A 14,464-nucleotide genomic window follows, 5' to 3' on the forward strand; every position below is an offset into this window, starting at 1 on the left:
TAAAAAAATTCCTTATCCAATATAAACTATTGCCTCATCAGTATATGTTTCTCATTCATTCTGTTCTGCAGTCAGCTCTGATATGGTAGAATACTATATAATTATAATTTTTGTTTATTTAAGCAGATGTATATATGTGTTAGCTATATATTATTAATACACTTTTGGAATATATTTTTTTCATAATAGTTTAACTTTACTGAAATTTATAAAATTCTGCAACTCTTCATTAATTATCATGTATTTTAGTTAATAATAAAAAAATATGGTTCTGTAACATTTTGATAACGTTTATCATATAACTGATTGAGAATATGATTAGTTTTATTTTTGAAGTATTAATATCAGGCTGCAAATTGAGATTCTTTTATCCTTTTTTATGTTCTTTTGTCAAAAAGTTCACGTATGCATTTGATATATTTGGTGTGAACATGCAGGCTAATTTTACAAAAAGTCTCATCCATTTTATCTTTGATAATATTAAAAGGTTTTTTTGTGTGTAAAAAGAAGAATTATTTTTAAGAAAATATATTAGAAGTTAGAGTTACATTTCAATTTGAATACATATTCAAATTGAATATGCAATTCAAATAAACATTTTTCTGTTTTTTAATTAAAAGAAAATAAGATAGTTAATATGCATGAGCAAAATATTAAAAATGCATTCAAAGAAATTGATTATAAATAAATATTCTCACTATTCTGACTTAGTTCTCTGTCCAGACTTGTACCAGTGACGCAATACAGAAAGACTTTATTATTATATTCCAACTTGTTTCATATTAATTTTTTCCAATAAATTAAATTTCAATTAAAAAATACATATTTTAAAACTTTTAAAATTACTTAGAACTTGTTATTTATGATATTCTTATTCTTATTATTATTATTTTAAAAAGTTATTTTCAATTATTTTTATAATCTTGATTTTTATTAAATTTTGGTTGATGAATTATACTATCATTTTAAAAAACTAAAAAATGAAATTGAACTAAATAAAAATTAAAGATTTAATTAATTTTTTTACAAGAATTAGAAAACAAAAAGAATTCTAACCTTAACTTTAGATGGAATTTTTTATTATAAGCTTAACCCAAGTTTGAATACAATAATTTTTGTATTAAACAAGTTATGATAAATTGACTGAACTAATTTCAAATTCTAAAAGTAGGAAAAGATGTAGCAGTTAGTATTAACTTATGTGTACACTTATAAAAAGAAACAAGTTATTCTCCAAAATGCAAAAAACAAATATGAAAAAATATTCTTTGAAGTTTTGAACACAAACAACATTATATTCTCTTATTTGATCTTCCCTGTCATTTTATTTGTCTAAGTTAGGCAGGTTGCAAAGTTAAGTGGTTTACATATCCATGTGAGTATTTTTGTATCTGAATTACAAAGCAACATAAGATAACAGAACAAGAACAGAAAGGCAGAGAGTCTAGGAATGAATTGAAACATGGAACATAAATATCCCATCACATATGCAAATGCAATAGTCTTGGCAGTTAGGTTTTCAAGTCAATGTCACAAATATGTTTAACACCACAAACAATGATAGCTTTGCCAGTGGTGTGGTACAGATGCCTCATACCAAAATTCCCAATTCTAACAATTCCCTTGCCTTCTGTCTTTATAAATCCCTAGTCTTGTTGGGGGTATTTTCTCTCTAGCCAGCAACACCCTCAAGCCCCACAAAAGAAAAAATCAATTTTTAAGGGAGAGAAATATTTTATTGCTCAGAAAAAGTTTGAATAGTATGAGAAAAAGAAACCAAAAAAAATAGTATATAGTATAGTATAGAAAGAACAGCAAAGCACAATAAGCAAGCAACCCTCTTTTCTTTTCAACCCTCTCTTTCATTCTCCTGAGCCTTGTTTTTCACTCTTCCATGTGTTTCTTCTCCAATCCCCACCCAAATCACCCCTAACCCTTTTGGTTTCTCTCTTGGTTTGGTTTTTGGTTGAAGGGCATGGAAATCAGTTCAAGGTTTCAAGAAAGAGAGAGCCACCCTTCTCCTATGAACTCTCCAACAAGCAATGTGAGCAATTGCATGAGCAGCAGCAACAGCAATGGCATCCCAATCACAACACCACCCCTCACTCCCAAGACCATCCCCAGATCTGATTCCAACCCCTACCCTACAACTTTTGTCCAAGCTGATACCTCCACTTTCAAGCAGGTGGTCCAAATGTTAACTGGTTCATCAGACACAACAAAGCAAGCACAAGATCCAGTGCCTCAACCACCACCACCTCCACCATCAAGAAACTTCAACATCCCCCCAATCAAGACTCCACCAAAGAAGCAGGGAAAGCTCTATGAGAGGAGGAACAGCCTCAAGAACAGCCTCATGCTCAACACCTTGATGCCCAATTTTGCTAGAAACAACTCTCCTGGTTTCTCACCAAGAAATAAGCCAGAGATCCTCTCCCCAAGTTTGCTTGACTTCCCTTCCCTTGCTCTCAGCCCTGTCACCCCATTGAATGATGACCCTTTTGACAAGTCCTCCCCTTCATTAGGAAACTCATCAGAGGAGGAAAAGGCCATAGCAGAAAAGGGCTTCTACTTGCATCCCTCTCCCATGTCCACCCCCAGAGACTCAGAACCACAGCTCTTGCCTTTGTTCCCACTTACCTCACCTAGAGTCTCAGAATCACCCTCCTGAGGAGATAAAGATAAGAGATTGTGTCCTGTGTTGTGGATGATTTAGATAGAGAGAATGGTTACATGGGTTTTTGATTTGAATGGTTTACGGTTTCCTCCATCAACAAGGTACAAAGCTTTGGTCTAATTGTAAAAGTGGCTTTCATACCATGAAATGGCAACTCTTTCTTTATTCTCCTGCTTTGTTTTCCCACCTCAAAATATTGGTATCTTTTTCCTTTCCATAAATGAAAGAAGCAAAAAAGAGTGTCTTTGTCCAATGATTTTTTTTTTCTCTCCCTGTTTCATCTAGTTCTTCAAGGGTCATTATTGTTGTTAGGAAAACACATCTTGAGAATAATCATAAGCCAGGGTATCTCTTTTGATTCAGTGTGATGAATTCAATGAATAATGGTCTTCACTGTGTCTGTGTTTGTGATTGCTTTGTCACACCAACCACCACCTGTGAAGTGTGTGTTCGGATGAAGAGAATCCAAAGATGGAAAAAAGAAGAGAAGACAAGGGAATGAGGTTGCTTGGAAGGGACACATATTACTGGAATTCAGTGATGGAAAGGACATAACCGTATCCTAAGTTGTCATCATCGCAGAAAGATGCACCAAAAGGAAGGTGGGTGGGTTAACTTGATGAAGGGTGGGAGGGTCCCTCTTCTTGGTTATATGCCAATTTAGTCTAATCAGTTTTCTCAAGTAACTGAACCCAGATAATGATAATGTGTTTTTGCTTCTTTTCTATTTCTCTTTCTTTTTTGCTGACACCTATGGCTAGAAAAACCATTTCTGTGTCAGTTTTCAAGTACAATCTGATCAAGAAGTAAAGCAAATAACACTTTTCTTTCTTTGCTTCGTTTTTAAATGCAGAACATTTATGCATAATGTCAGTACCCTACTCGTACTTGTAACAATAATCTAGACATAGCACACTTATGTGTTCATCACAAAAATTGTATCTTGTGTAAGACTAATGCATGTTTATTGATCACAATAACTTTCTGTGTGGCCCGCATAAAGAGGCTAATGTTTTCCTAGTACTAGGGAAACAAAGACCAAACTTTCACAACATAAGATGATGATAACACTTGTGGTTTGTGGTATGAGAAATCAAACAAGGTAAACGAATTAATTGTAGTTGTGGCTCTCTAACATGCCTGTGCAAGAGTGACAGGACTATACACACATTTTGCACAGTCTGAACTTCTTTTTCTTTCATGTTTTTTACCTGTTCTTACTGAAATCCTGATTAAGTTTCACTATTTTGGAACACGGGTCAAACTTTGAATAAATAAATATAGATCAATAATCATCGGCAGGGATGATTTTAACGTTTTCATAATTTATTTCATTATAATCACTGCATTAATTTTTAATTAACATATATAATTAGTCTTTACGATCATTGAAACTGCATTTTATGCAGTAATGAAAGTCATAAATTCTATACACACTGTCAGCAAAAATTAAAGTAAATGCACCATCATGAGATCACCAAATTCCAATAGTTTATAAAATAGAGCACCTAGGAAGCTTTCTCCTCTCTCTTTCCATTTTCCCTTTCTTAGTTCTTGTTTTGTTGATTTAAATTTTCTTATATTGTAATGGGAAGCATTGAAGAGTAGACAAAATGACAAGAGTGGAGATAAGATAGAGAAAGTGGGACTTTTGTTACAATCATCATCCTAAGAGAAAGTAAGGTCGAAAAGAAACCATATGTAAATAACAAAAGAAGAGAAAATGTGAAGACCACCCTTTTTCTTTTCTTCTCCCTTTTAGACTTTGTTTTGTCATTTAGGTACATCTAGGTTGGACCCAGCTGCTAGTGCTGGTGCAGTGAACAGTAAACTGCCAAGTTATTCTATTTTTCTTCCTCCTAGTTTTTATACATCTTCTGCTACACCACTTCTTTTCACAAAGATAGCACCTAATTAGGTAGCTTGTAACATGACCAAGTTGCTAACACTATATGATATATACATATATACCACAATCAACTGAAAAAACAAGCTTGTAGAAATTCCTTTTTCATAAACATACATAGATAGAAAGAAAATGAAATACAAAGTATGGAACGAGATGAGTAATGACAGAAACATGCATAAAGAAAAATAAATTGTGTATGCAGAAATAATCCAATGGGTGTGTCAAGTTGAATTATATTTTAAACTAGGCATGTGGAAAAAAGGTTGTTGATTTTGTTGTTTTCTTTTTTAATATATTGTGGATGCATTAGAAAGGTCCATTTTACACACAACATGTGTAGATGGTTGAAATTTGGTTAAAGGAAAACTAAGTAGCTTCAGTGTTAATGATAAGCTTAGTGAAAAAAACAAAAAAAGAACCTGTGACTTGGACCAGGGAAAATTATATGCAGTGGATTCTGTTTTTAATGATAAAAAAGACATAATCAACTTTTGCAGAGGTAAGATAAAGACATGTTGGAAATTCATGGAAGAAAGCTTGAAGGGTACTTGTTTTGACTGGAATTGTGTTTCTGGTATGAACTGTTGGTGTTCATTGTTGACGTATAGAGGTTCAAAAATTTATGAAATTTTTATTGTGAGTTCAAAGATTCATGATTTAATACTCCATAGAAATTAACCCTTCAAATCAAAGTTCAAAAAAAACGGCAAGCATGTCATGCGTGATTAACAACGTTGCTGAAGAATTACACATGAATTCCCAACACGCTACGAAGCCTGAACACGAAGCAAAAGGAACTCCTTTCTCATTCACTTCGTCCACACCAATCTAAATATAACAAAAGTAACGTAGGAATGATGTAAAATTTTTGTGAAAAAAATTACCTTTTTCAGAATTGGAAATCATATAGTGCTTTTCTTTCATTGCTTAAATGGGAAGGCATCTTGACCTAACAGAGTGCAATTCGGTTGGCTTCATTCAACAATGGAAGAAAAAAAACTTGTACCATTCCTAGAATGTTTATATTTTACATAATAAAATAAGACAAATATATATATACACATTTCAATAAAATAATATCTTCAAATTTTCTTTTCCAAATTAAGTGGGGAAAATATATATTAAAAAGCATTATTGGACTATAGAATAAGTCTGATTTCTACTCATGTACCTTAATTACTGTTTTTGTCCCCTTCCCCAGTCAAATTCAATTTTTTTTTCTTTGATATTTTACATCTTGCTAAAAAGATTCGATGAAAGTCTTTATCATTGAAAAAAACACCAATCATAGCTATTTTGATTGTACTCAATACATGTAAATTTTACCCCATATTTTTCTATAAACATTTTATTAGAAAAGAAATTACAAAGTTAGAATAAATTAAATTCCTCATGCATGTTAAAATTAATCCAATGAATTTTCCATAAAAACAATTTTCTTTAATTTTGACTTGTGAAGAAAAAGCTCAATTTATTTTATTTCATTTTATTCAGCAATCCTTATTCACTAATAAAATCTGTTTGGTTACTAAGAATGTCAATGTCTAGAGAACAAAAACATGTCGTTTAAAAATATCTGATGAAAATGTACAGTGAATGTATTTAAATAATTTAAAATAGCATTGAAAGAGGCAATATAAACTGAAATTTAAAGAAATTGAAGCAAAATATATTACATTATTTTATACCAAGAACTGAACGTTACACAATTATTCTTAGTTATGATAACACATTTAATGCCATTCCAGATGCCTGCTACAAGTCCTAGATCTCTGAGAAGGATTTGATTGCCTTGAACCCATGATTGTCAGGGAGGGGTCCATTTCCAGGGCGAATAGAAATTATCACCTCCAAACCTGAAACAGGACAATTGTAAACAAATATATGTGCAGACAAAATAAGCAATTTCTTATTTAGTCATAAAAGTGGGATCCTAGAGAAATTTCTCTACCACACCAATTGGGAGGTCACACTCACAATTGATAGTGTGGCCTACACAAATGTCAAGTTAGATTTTGATTTTTGCTTGCAGTCAGCCATACAGTGATGTGTGTGGGTGCAAGTGGTGTGTATAAGTAGATGCAGGACTCCAAAGGGTGCACAGATAAATTATTGAAGTTGATAACAATTTTCTACAAGTTTAATTTTACACATTACACACAAGTTGTACTCATTTTCTGTTTCATTTATATAATTGATCTTTGACCGTTAGTGAACCAATCATTAATATAAAACATGACATTTATAGAGTCTTCATTGCAACCAAAAAAAAAATAGTTACAAATATGTTTGGTTCAGTTTACTTACTCTTGCCAGCTCCCTAAGAAAGCTCAAAAACATACTACATGAGATGGACTCAGTTTATTGATAAAATTCAACTTATAAATAAGAAGATGGATTAAGTAAAATGTTCATACCTGCTGCCTTTGCAGCCGTGGCTTCTTGATATACATCAGTTACAAATAAAATATCTGATGGTTTATCAACACCGAGTGACTCGGAAATTTCAACATAACTGCGTGTCTCTCTTTTGTTCCTGCAAAAATGAGTTTTGCGTGAATATATGCATCTTTGGACAGGAATCGTCTAGGGGGAACATCAACATAAAAGCCTTACCCCACAGTGGTGTCAAAAAACCCAGACAAGTATTTTCTTAGGTCCCCCTGGTTTGTTTTTCCAAATATTAGCCTTTGAGCCAACCTGCTACCACTAGAATATATGTATACCTGTTGCGTAGATCAGAAATAGCAATTCAAATGCAAGAAAATATGCTCTCCAAATATCAATGACGAATAAAATGTGATTACACTTCATTTCATTTTTGAGACAGCAGAAAGTAAAAATTACCTCACCCTCACAACCCTTGGCCGGGTGCAGAATTGTATATTTTGATAACTAAAAGAGGTAGTAAGAGAAATATACTAGAGAAAGGAGATAGGAGCCATTCAGAATTGACATTATAGGCATTCAGAGTAAGACATCAAGTATTTACGTTTTAGACATTCAGCAGTACCATAAGCAGAAACATTAATGCTGGCAAGTAGAATTTTTTAATAGATAGGCCAACTCTTTGTTTCTATTCCTTGGTAGCTTGATAGTATGCCTCTTAAGCCAGTTTAGTGGAACCAAGGGTGAGTCAACATGTGGCAGAAAGAGAAAAAGAATGGTACTATGGTTGGATGAAGGAGATAAGAATGTAATGGATGGATGACAGATTTAAGTAAATGATAGAGGGACTCTTCATTGTGGGACAGTATCCACTATCCAGTTATCTTAGGGGAGTCCTTCCTACATTCGCGGGCCCACTGTGGGCACCTAGACCAAACCAAGGAGAAAAAGAGAGTGGACCAAAGATGAATGGGTTATTCATAAGAATGAAAGCTGATAAATAAAAGGATATAATTGGAAATTCATATAAAACGGTTAATGGGTTTGGAAAGGTATCATATGCCCTCACAACCGCACAGGTTCTTAGCTAACAGAGGGCATCTTAACCTATGGTTATCTTATGCCCTTCTGCCAAACACTGGCATGATGCTTAAGCAATAAAGATACCTATGGTCAAAATGCAGGAAAATAGTCAGCAAGTGAGCTAAAAAGAGGTATAGAGCTAAGAATCAGTGAAAACAACCTTTACACCCAAGGCATGCCACTTTTCTAGAGCTTCTGGTACATCATCAAAAACTATTCCCTCCAATTCATTATTATCATAACCAGTTTTCCATATGTGACCCTGCATAGCTAAATGTCAGCAATATGCCAAATATGAATTCAACAGACCAAAATTCAACTCAGTTTAACTACCTGCAACTCTTTTAAGGCAGTGATTTTTCTATCAGCTTTTATCATAGCATCCACATTAGTAACGATTCCAGCAATGACTTCCTCTTTCCCAGCATCATCTGGAGGGATAGGCACAGCACCTGCAATGCCTTGTTCAAGGTCACTTTGAACCTGTTATAAAAAATGAATGAGATGTCAACTGTCCAAGTTCTCTCAATGCAATGTATACAAGTTTCTGTAGTGCACACTACTATTCTAGTCTCTATTTGTAGGTGATTTCTTTTTCTGTAGTTAGTTATGACCGCCTGTAACCAGTCACATCAGTGCTGAGTCAACACTGGCATTGGCTTCTTCAGCACTCTTCTCCAAAAGCCTATAAATATATACCTCACTGAATATATCGTTGCCATTAAATCTTTCTCTTCGCTCATATTCTCCAAATATTACAATCTATCAGTCCCTGGTTTCCATACTTCCCTATTACTACCATAAAGTCTATCTATGCGACTACAGGGCACACTTCTATAATACTTGTTTTTATCATTACCTTTACAATTTTTTGAAAAAATGAAACAAAATGAAAGCAGTGATATTTCTGTAATCAGTAGTGAAAAAATAGCAACGGAAAATTTAAACATTAAAAAACAAACACGCCCTTGGCTTCCTGTGCATCTGATAGACATATACAAATAAGACTTTAAAAGTGTATTATAGGAAGAGGGGTAAAAATTGATATTAAACCCTTTGACCTATCAGTTAGGTTTTCTGTAGTAGTTCCTTGGTTTAGTTGCTTGCATCTGCCTTCCTTAAATTAGGCCTCTGTTAGAAAGGAAAGGGGGGTATTTTTTGTGTAGTAACAAACTGGGCAATTTCCAGTGTGAAATGAATAGACTCCTTTTTATACAAGTTTTTCTTCTATCCAACAAACTCAGTGACGAATGAAGCCCTTTTCTTTCTGTGATTACAGAAAACCAAACGGCATCTCTTTTTTACATTCATAAACCACTTCTTATGCTTTAATAAACTCCAAAAAAAGTATAATCACTTAGGAAGAATTGACTGACATAAACAAGACAACCAATTCAATCATTAATGTTTTAATAACCATGCACAGAGTAGTTCAAAACCACAATTCCACTCACATCTCTAACATAGTAACATAGCATTTCAGTGATAATATTCCATATTACAATAATTCAATGTCTAAACCAAATATTCCAATTAGAGGAATAAAAATTCCTTAACCATACAAGCTAAAAAACTTACTTGGGAACGAAGCAGCTCAATGTCAGCTTTGGTATCAGGGGTATCATATGTTAGAGATAGATGCTTCCCAACATTATCACGGGCATATGGGAAGAGAACCTCTGAAACAAATGATATGGGCGTAGTAGTTCCTTCAATGTCAAGAACAATGCAACGCTGCAACCCAAATAGATATAAAAATCAATAATTTAATTTCAAACCATAAGACAATCACTGCAAGATATGTGAAGCACCTTCTATTCAATGAATTGGGAACTAGCGCTATCAGTCCACGGTGAATAGAGAGGATATTGTTTCAAGAATTTAAGAAAATAAAAAAACTCAAATATAAGACATTTTATTAGAAAAAACGTTTTTCCTATTTTATTTTCTTTTTTCACTTCATTTTCTGTTCTCAAAATTTTGTATAGCAAACAGGAAAAATAGAAAACAATAGAAAGTTGTTTTTGCTGTCTTTTGTATAAACTTTTGAAAACGGAATACAGTGAAACGAAGGTGATTTTTTTTAATTAAATGTAAAATGAGAAAATGAAAATTTTCACAAAACAAACAGCTCCTTAATGGCCTAAAGATTTAAAAAAAATGGAAGGATTAAGTGAACTCACTGGGAATGGATCAATTTCACCATTAGATTTACTTGCTTTAACTGACACATTCGACTCCCCAGCAGTACTTAGACCCCTTCTAGCACTTTGTATTGGACCGTGATTTGGAGTAGACCAGTCCAATCCCATTTGCTGAAGTTTGAGAGCAGCATCAAAGAGATAATGGTAACACTCAGACTGAAAAAAATAACATCAATTTACCAGAAAGCACAACTACAAATGCACCCTGCCCCCCTCGCAATTTTCCAAAAGACAACTGTCTTTTAGAAGAGTGTTATATTTTATTGAAACTCCAAGAATGAGCATGAAAACTGTAAATAACACCCCTTCCAAAAAAAACCTATTGTTTAGAGTATTATATTTTATGGGGACTTCAAGCATAATGCTACAAAAATATATATGAAATTGGTTGCAGTCTCCCTGGGAAATGTAGATAGCAAAAACCTGAGTTTTTGCACTGATCCACGAATCTCCCCAGACAAATATCCCGTGGTTGCGAACAAGTACTGCTGTTGCTTTTGGGTAGTCTTCAATCTACAAAATGGGGAAGAAATAATAACAAACTAAGTTACATCAGCCATGGTTTTCTTTTGAGAAAAAGAAAAGTGCGAAAAAATCATCCAGATTTCCCAACAGATATTTAATACATATGTAGAATCAACAGAAGAAACATACAGCTTTAGCAAAAGACTCTGTGAGCTGATACTCATAGGCCGTGTTCTCAATTATGGGAACCACAAGTTCATCATAATAGCCATGCCCTTTGATTCCTTTTATCATTTCCATGTGAGTGATCTGCCATTTGTTGAGACATTCAGAAACAAATGAAAATAGTATTATAGGAAGAGGAAATAAAAGCATGTAGAAAAACATCATGAAAAAGAAACATATTACTTTAAAATTATGTTTGGTCTTTCCCAAAGTACTTGTAATAAGCTACAACAGCACAAAATCTGCATCCTATATTTGATCAGGAAAATAACAAACAGAAAAAGATCCAAGGGAAGCAGGATGCCAGGCGCCTCTCCCAATCCACCCTCTTCCAAGAAAACTCTCCATTTAAAAAAGTATTTGTTCTGTACAAGTATAACATATAAATGCCCTATTTGTGGCCCTTACTCCTTCACAATTTTTGCAGTATTACAAGCAGAGCTAAACTTTCCAATTCTGGGTATAAATATCTACATACATGTGGTAGAAGCCACATATTTAAATACAACAGAAATTAACTGCAAAATGTTCATCTAGTGTCAATATTTGTTAATTACTTCACTCTTTTTGAGTGTCATGCGCCTTGCTTATTTTTGAAATAAGAGTACCACATAGAGGATTCAAACCAAGAAGGATATTCGATGCAAGTTATTGTTTATAGTATATTATTTGGAACTTAATCTTTTCTCCACAAAATTCTCTGGAATAAATAAACTCTTGTTTTTTTTTTTCAACAGATAGTTGTATGTGTGGAATTGAGCACTCAACAAATAGTCTTCAGGCAATGAGACTATTGCTCGGCTGCATCCTTTATTACCAATCTAAACCCCGTTCAAAGATATATTGACAATGACAACTAACAATTATGTATCAGAATTTTGAAAGTGTCTTTAATCTCAAACAAAAAACCATCCACGAACAAAATACTTACTCGAAACTCCTTAGATAATGGATTGATCATTGTTACAAGACAGGATTCTATTCCATGACTGTGGAAAACAGCCCCAGCATCTCGCATTTCATATGCCTAAAACAGAAAGTGAAAGAGATGTATGAAGCTTATATCAATAGCTAATTTATAAAAAGAGATAGGCCTTGTAAGTTTCTATGGTTAGCCTACAGTGGATTAGACCAAAAGATAGTTATTCTCAAGAAATTTCAGTCACTTCTATTTACCAAATAGTAGCATTTCCTGTTTGAAGTAAAACTTGCAGATATTATAGCATTTATCAGATTTTATTCAAAAAAGTTGGTATAAAGACACTTATCAACCAAATGTCACAGTTATTTAATGCCACCATAAGTCCAAATGTCCGGAATTTAAGTGATACCACTCATATATTCAAAAAAGTACAATACAAGCTACCATACACAAAAAAGAAATACAAAGAGAATGTATATAGGAGTTGAGCAACGTCTTGTAGTATTGTGGAAATATAAAAAGAACAATGTGTATATCAAAGTCTGCATCACTCAATTACAGTAACCATTATTTATATTGCTAAACCAAACTTACTTTCCTGAAAAGTGGATCACAATCAGTACATTTGGGAGGCTTGTGTGGGTAAGGTTTAGGAGATGGAGCAGACAAAATGCTTCCACTGATTGATAACACATACATGTCCTCTGCCTCCATTCTTTCTTTCTGAACACCTGCACACATTTTTCAGCAAAAAAGGAAGATCAAAACGAATCAATTAACAGGACATAATAGTAGTGTTTCATCATCTCTAGCACAAAGAAATTAAATTATCAAGGAATGTATCAAAGACCTTCTACAGGGTGTACTTAAACTCCTAAAAATTACTTGTTCGTCTAATAAACTCTTCTTACCTTATTTTAACAACCTTCAGGTAAAATTTATCAATATAAGCTTTCAGACTTATTAGATTATATTTCATCATCAAACTTATAACATGATCAAAGCCATGTTTGGATAAGCTTCTCCGAAAGTACTTAATGGAAAAATAAAAAGGCAAAATGAATTAAAATTTTCCCCTTAACTAAAATCAGCTTGTACACATCACTTTTTAGAAAAGTTAGACATGACAGCGTTTATAAAAGACAAAAAGCATAAGTTGATTTTAACTTGAGAAAATAATTTAATGCACGCTAAGATAAATTTCTCCAAAAGCATTTATAAGAATATATAGCAAGGTAAGAAGAATTGACTTTTTGCTATATGTTAAAATCAACTTATGTCCTTAACTTTTATAGCAGTTCTCTTATCTCATCTAAATTTTCAAAAAGCCTAAGATACATAAATTATTTTTAACTTACAGAGCACCAAACTCCTAAGATACATAAACTTTTCTATATGTATATCTAGGCTTATGTATATCGAAGAAAAGAAATACAAAAGTTCTCTTCCATTCTTGTTTTATTTTAAAAGTGCATATAGAAAAGTTTATCAAATAAGAAGTTAAGCTATTTATCCAAGCACACCTTGAGCAATTAGGCAATAACCACATTGAGAGTATGGTTTGTTTCCATCAATTACTACATAAACAATACATAAGCATTTACTGGAAAAGAAGACAAAGAAAAGAAATCTCCACCAAAATAAGAAACAACTAGTGCAAAAATTAAAAATCAACTTTTAGATAAGCTAAAACGAGAATGATTTTATAAATTTTAGAGAAGATTAATTTGCTTTTCTTCTACATGGTTAAGTCGTGTCCAAACTAAGGTTAAATAGACTTAAAAGGTCCTGCAGCAGAGAAATAATCAAGCACATAACCAGAAACCAGACAAGCCGAAGATGGCAAGAACGCAGAAAAAAAAATCTAAACTTGTGACTCGGAAACGAAAGGGTGGGCAAAGGGAAGATACCAGAAGGGGACATGAGTATGAGCTGTTGAGGCTTGGGAATGGAGTCATCATGGACCTTCATGGTGATGCTGCCACCCGTGCCTGTCACCCATCCAAGGGTGTAGAAATGACGACAAAGTTCAGCCATCAACGCCCTTGTCTCCTTCACGGCCTTGCCTTCAAGGTACGCCTGAGACGACGTCGTTCCCACCTTCACGCCGTTGAGACCAATGGCTGCCATGGATTCTAGAGAGAGAAAAAGACTCTTGAGTGAGTGAATATGAATGGAGCTTAATTTGTAAGCTAAAACATTTGTCTATCTACACATTACACGTGAGAGTGTGTTTTGTTGGGATATCGAATATCTGACTCAGTTAAATATGTATGGGATTTTAGGATAGGAATGTTTAGCTCAATTTGTGATTTAGGGTTTTGAACTAGATTTGGAAACGTGGGTTTGTTTTATTTTTATATTTATATTAAGATAATATTTAAATAAAGAATTTGATAATTTGAAAAAATTAAATAATTAATTACAGGTATTTTTTATAAAAAATTAATTAAAAATAAATAATGTAAGAACCTAAAAATAAAGTATTAGAGTTGGTAGGTGTATTAAAATAATAAGACCGATAATTTTATTATAAAATAATTTTATAATATAAATAGAATTTTCTAAGGTTAAAAACACTATATTTCTCT

At 33.2% G+C, this 14,464-nt stretch overlaps 2 protein-coding genes across 2 annotated transcripts; one reads left to right on the forward strand and one right to left on the reverse strand.

The window, feature by feature from the left end:
- Window positions 1-1,255: 1,255 nt before the first annotated feature.
- On the forward strand, window positions 1,256-3,525 carry LOC108334443 (VQ motif-containing protein 4). The gene has a single exon (XM_017570292.2). The coding sequence runs from the start codon at window positions 1,976-1,978 to the stop codon at window positions 2,669-2,671; it is 696 nt and encodes a 231-aa protein (XP_017425781.1). The 5' UTR covers window positions 1,256-1,975; the 3' UTR covers window positions 2,672-3,525.
- Window positions 3,526-6,243: 2,718 nt separating this feature from the next.
- On the reverse strand, window positions 6,244-14,113 carry LOC108334227 (probable bifunctional methylthioribulose-1-phosphate dehydratase/enolase-phosphatase E1). Its single transcript, XM_017569958.2, has 12 exons — window positions 13,784-14,113; window positions 12,468-12,604; window positions 11,883-11,978; window positions 10,916-11,035; window positions 10,685-10,774; window positions 10,241-10,417; window positions 9,636-9,791; window positions 8,391-8,540; window positions 8,218-8,319; window positions 7,203-7,312; window positions 7,004-7,122; window positions 6,244-6,442 (listed from the first exon to the last, which is right to left on the reverse strand). The coding sequence occupies exons 1-12, from the start codon at window positions 14,001-14,003 to the stop codon at window positions 6,351-6,353; spliced, it is 1,569 nt and encodes a 522-aa protein (XP_017425447.1). The 5' UTR covers window positions 14,004-14,113; the 3' UTR covers window positions 6,244-6,350.
- Window positions 14,114-14,464: the final 351 nt, after the last annotated feature.

The sequence above is a fragment of the Vigna angularis genome, chromosome 11 (genome assembly GCF_016808095.1).
Source record: "Vigna angularis cultivar LongXiaoDou No.4 chromosome 11, ASM1680809v1, whole genome shotgun sequence".
NCBI classification, from domain to species: Eukaryota; Viridiplantae; Streptophyta; class Magnoliopsida; order Fabales; family Fabaceae; genus Vigna; species Vigna angularis.

Bases quoted from the DNA above. Each gene is read 5' to 3' on its own strand.
- LOC108334227 (XM_017569958.2), bottom strand. From the start codon at position 14,003: ATGGCAGCCATTGGTCTCAACGGCGTGAAGGTGGGAACGACGTCGTCT. The intron at 10,418-10,684 runs GTTTTTGCTATC...TATTTTTTTCAG, and splicing joins GGATCAGTGCAAAAACTCAG to TCTGAGTGTTACCATTATCT. The intron at 7,313-8,217 runs GTTGTTTTCACT...TCTACGCAACAG, and splicing joins GGCATGCCTTGGGTGTAAAG to GTATACATATATTCTAGTGG.
- LOC108334443 (XM_017570292.2), top strand. From the start codon at position 1,976: ATGGAAATCAGTTCAAGGTTTCAAGAAAGAGAGAGCCACCCTTCTCCT.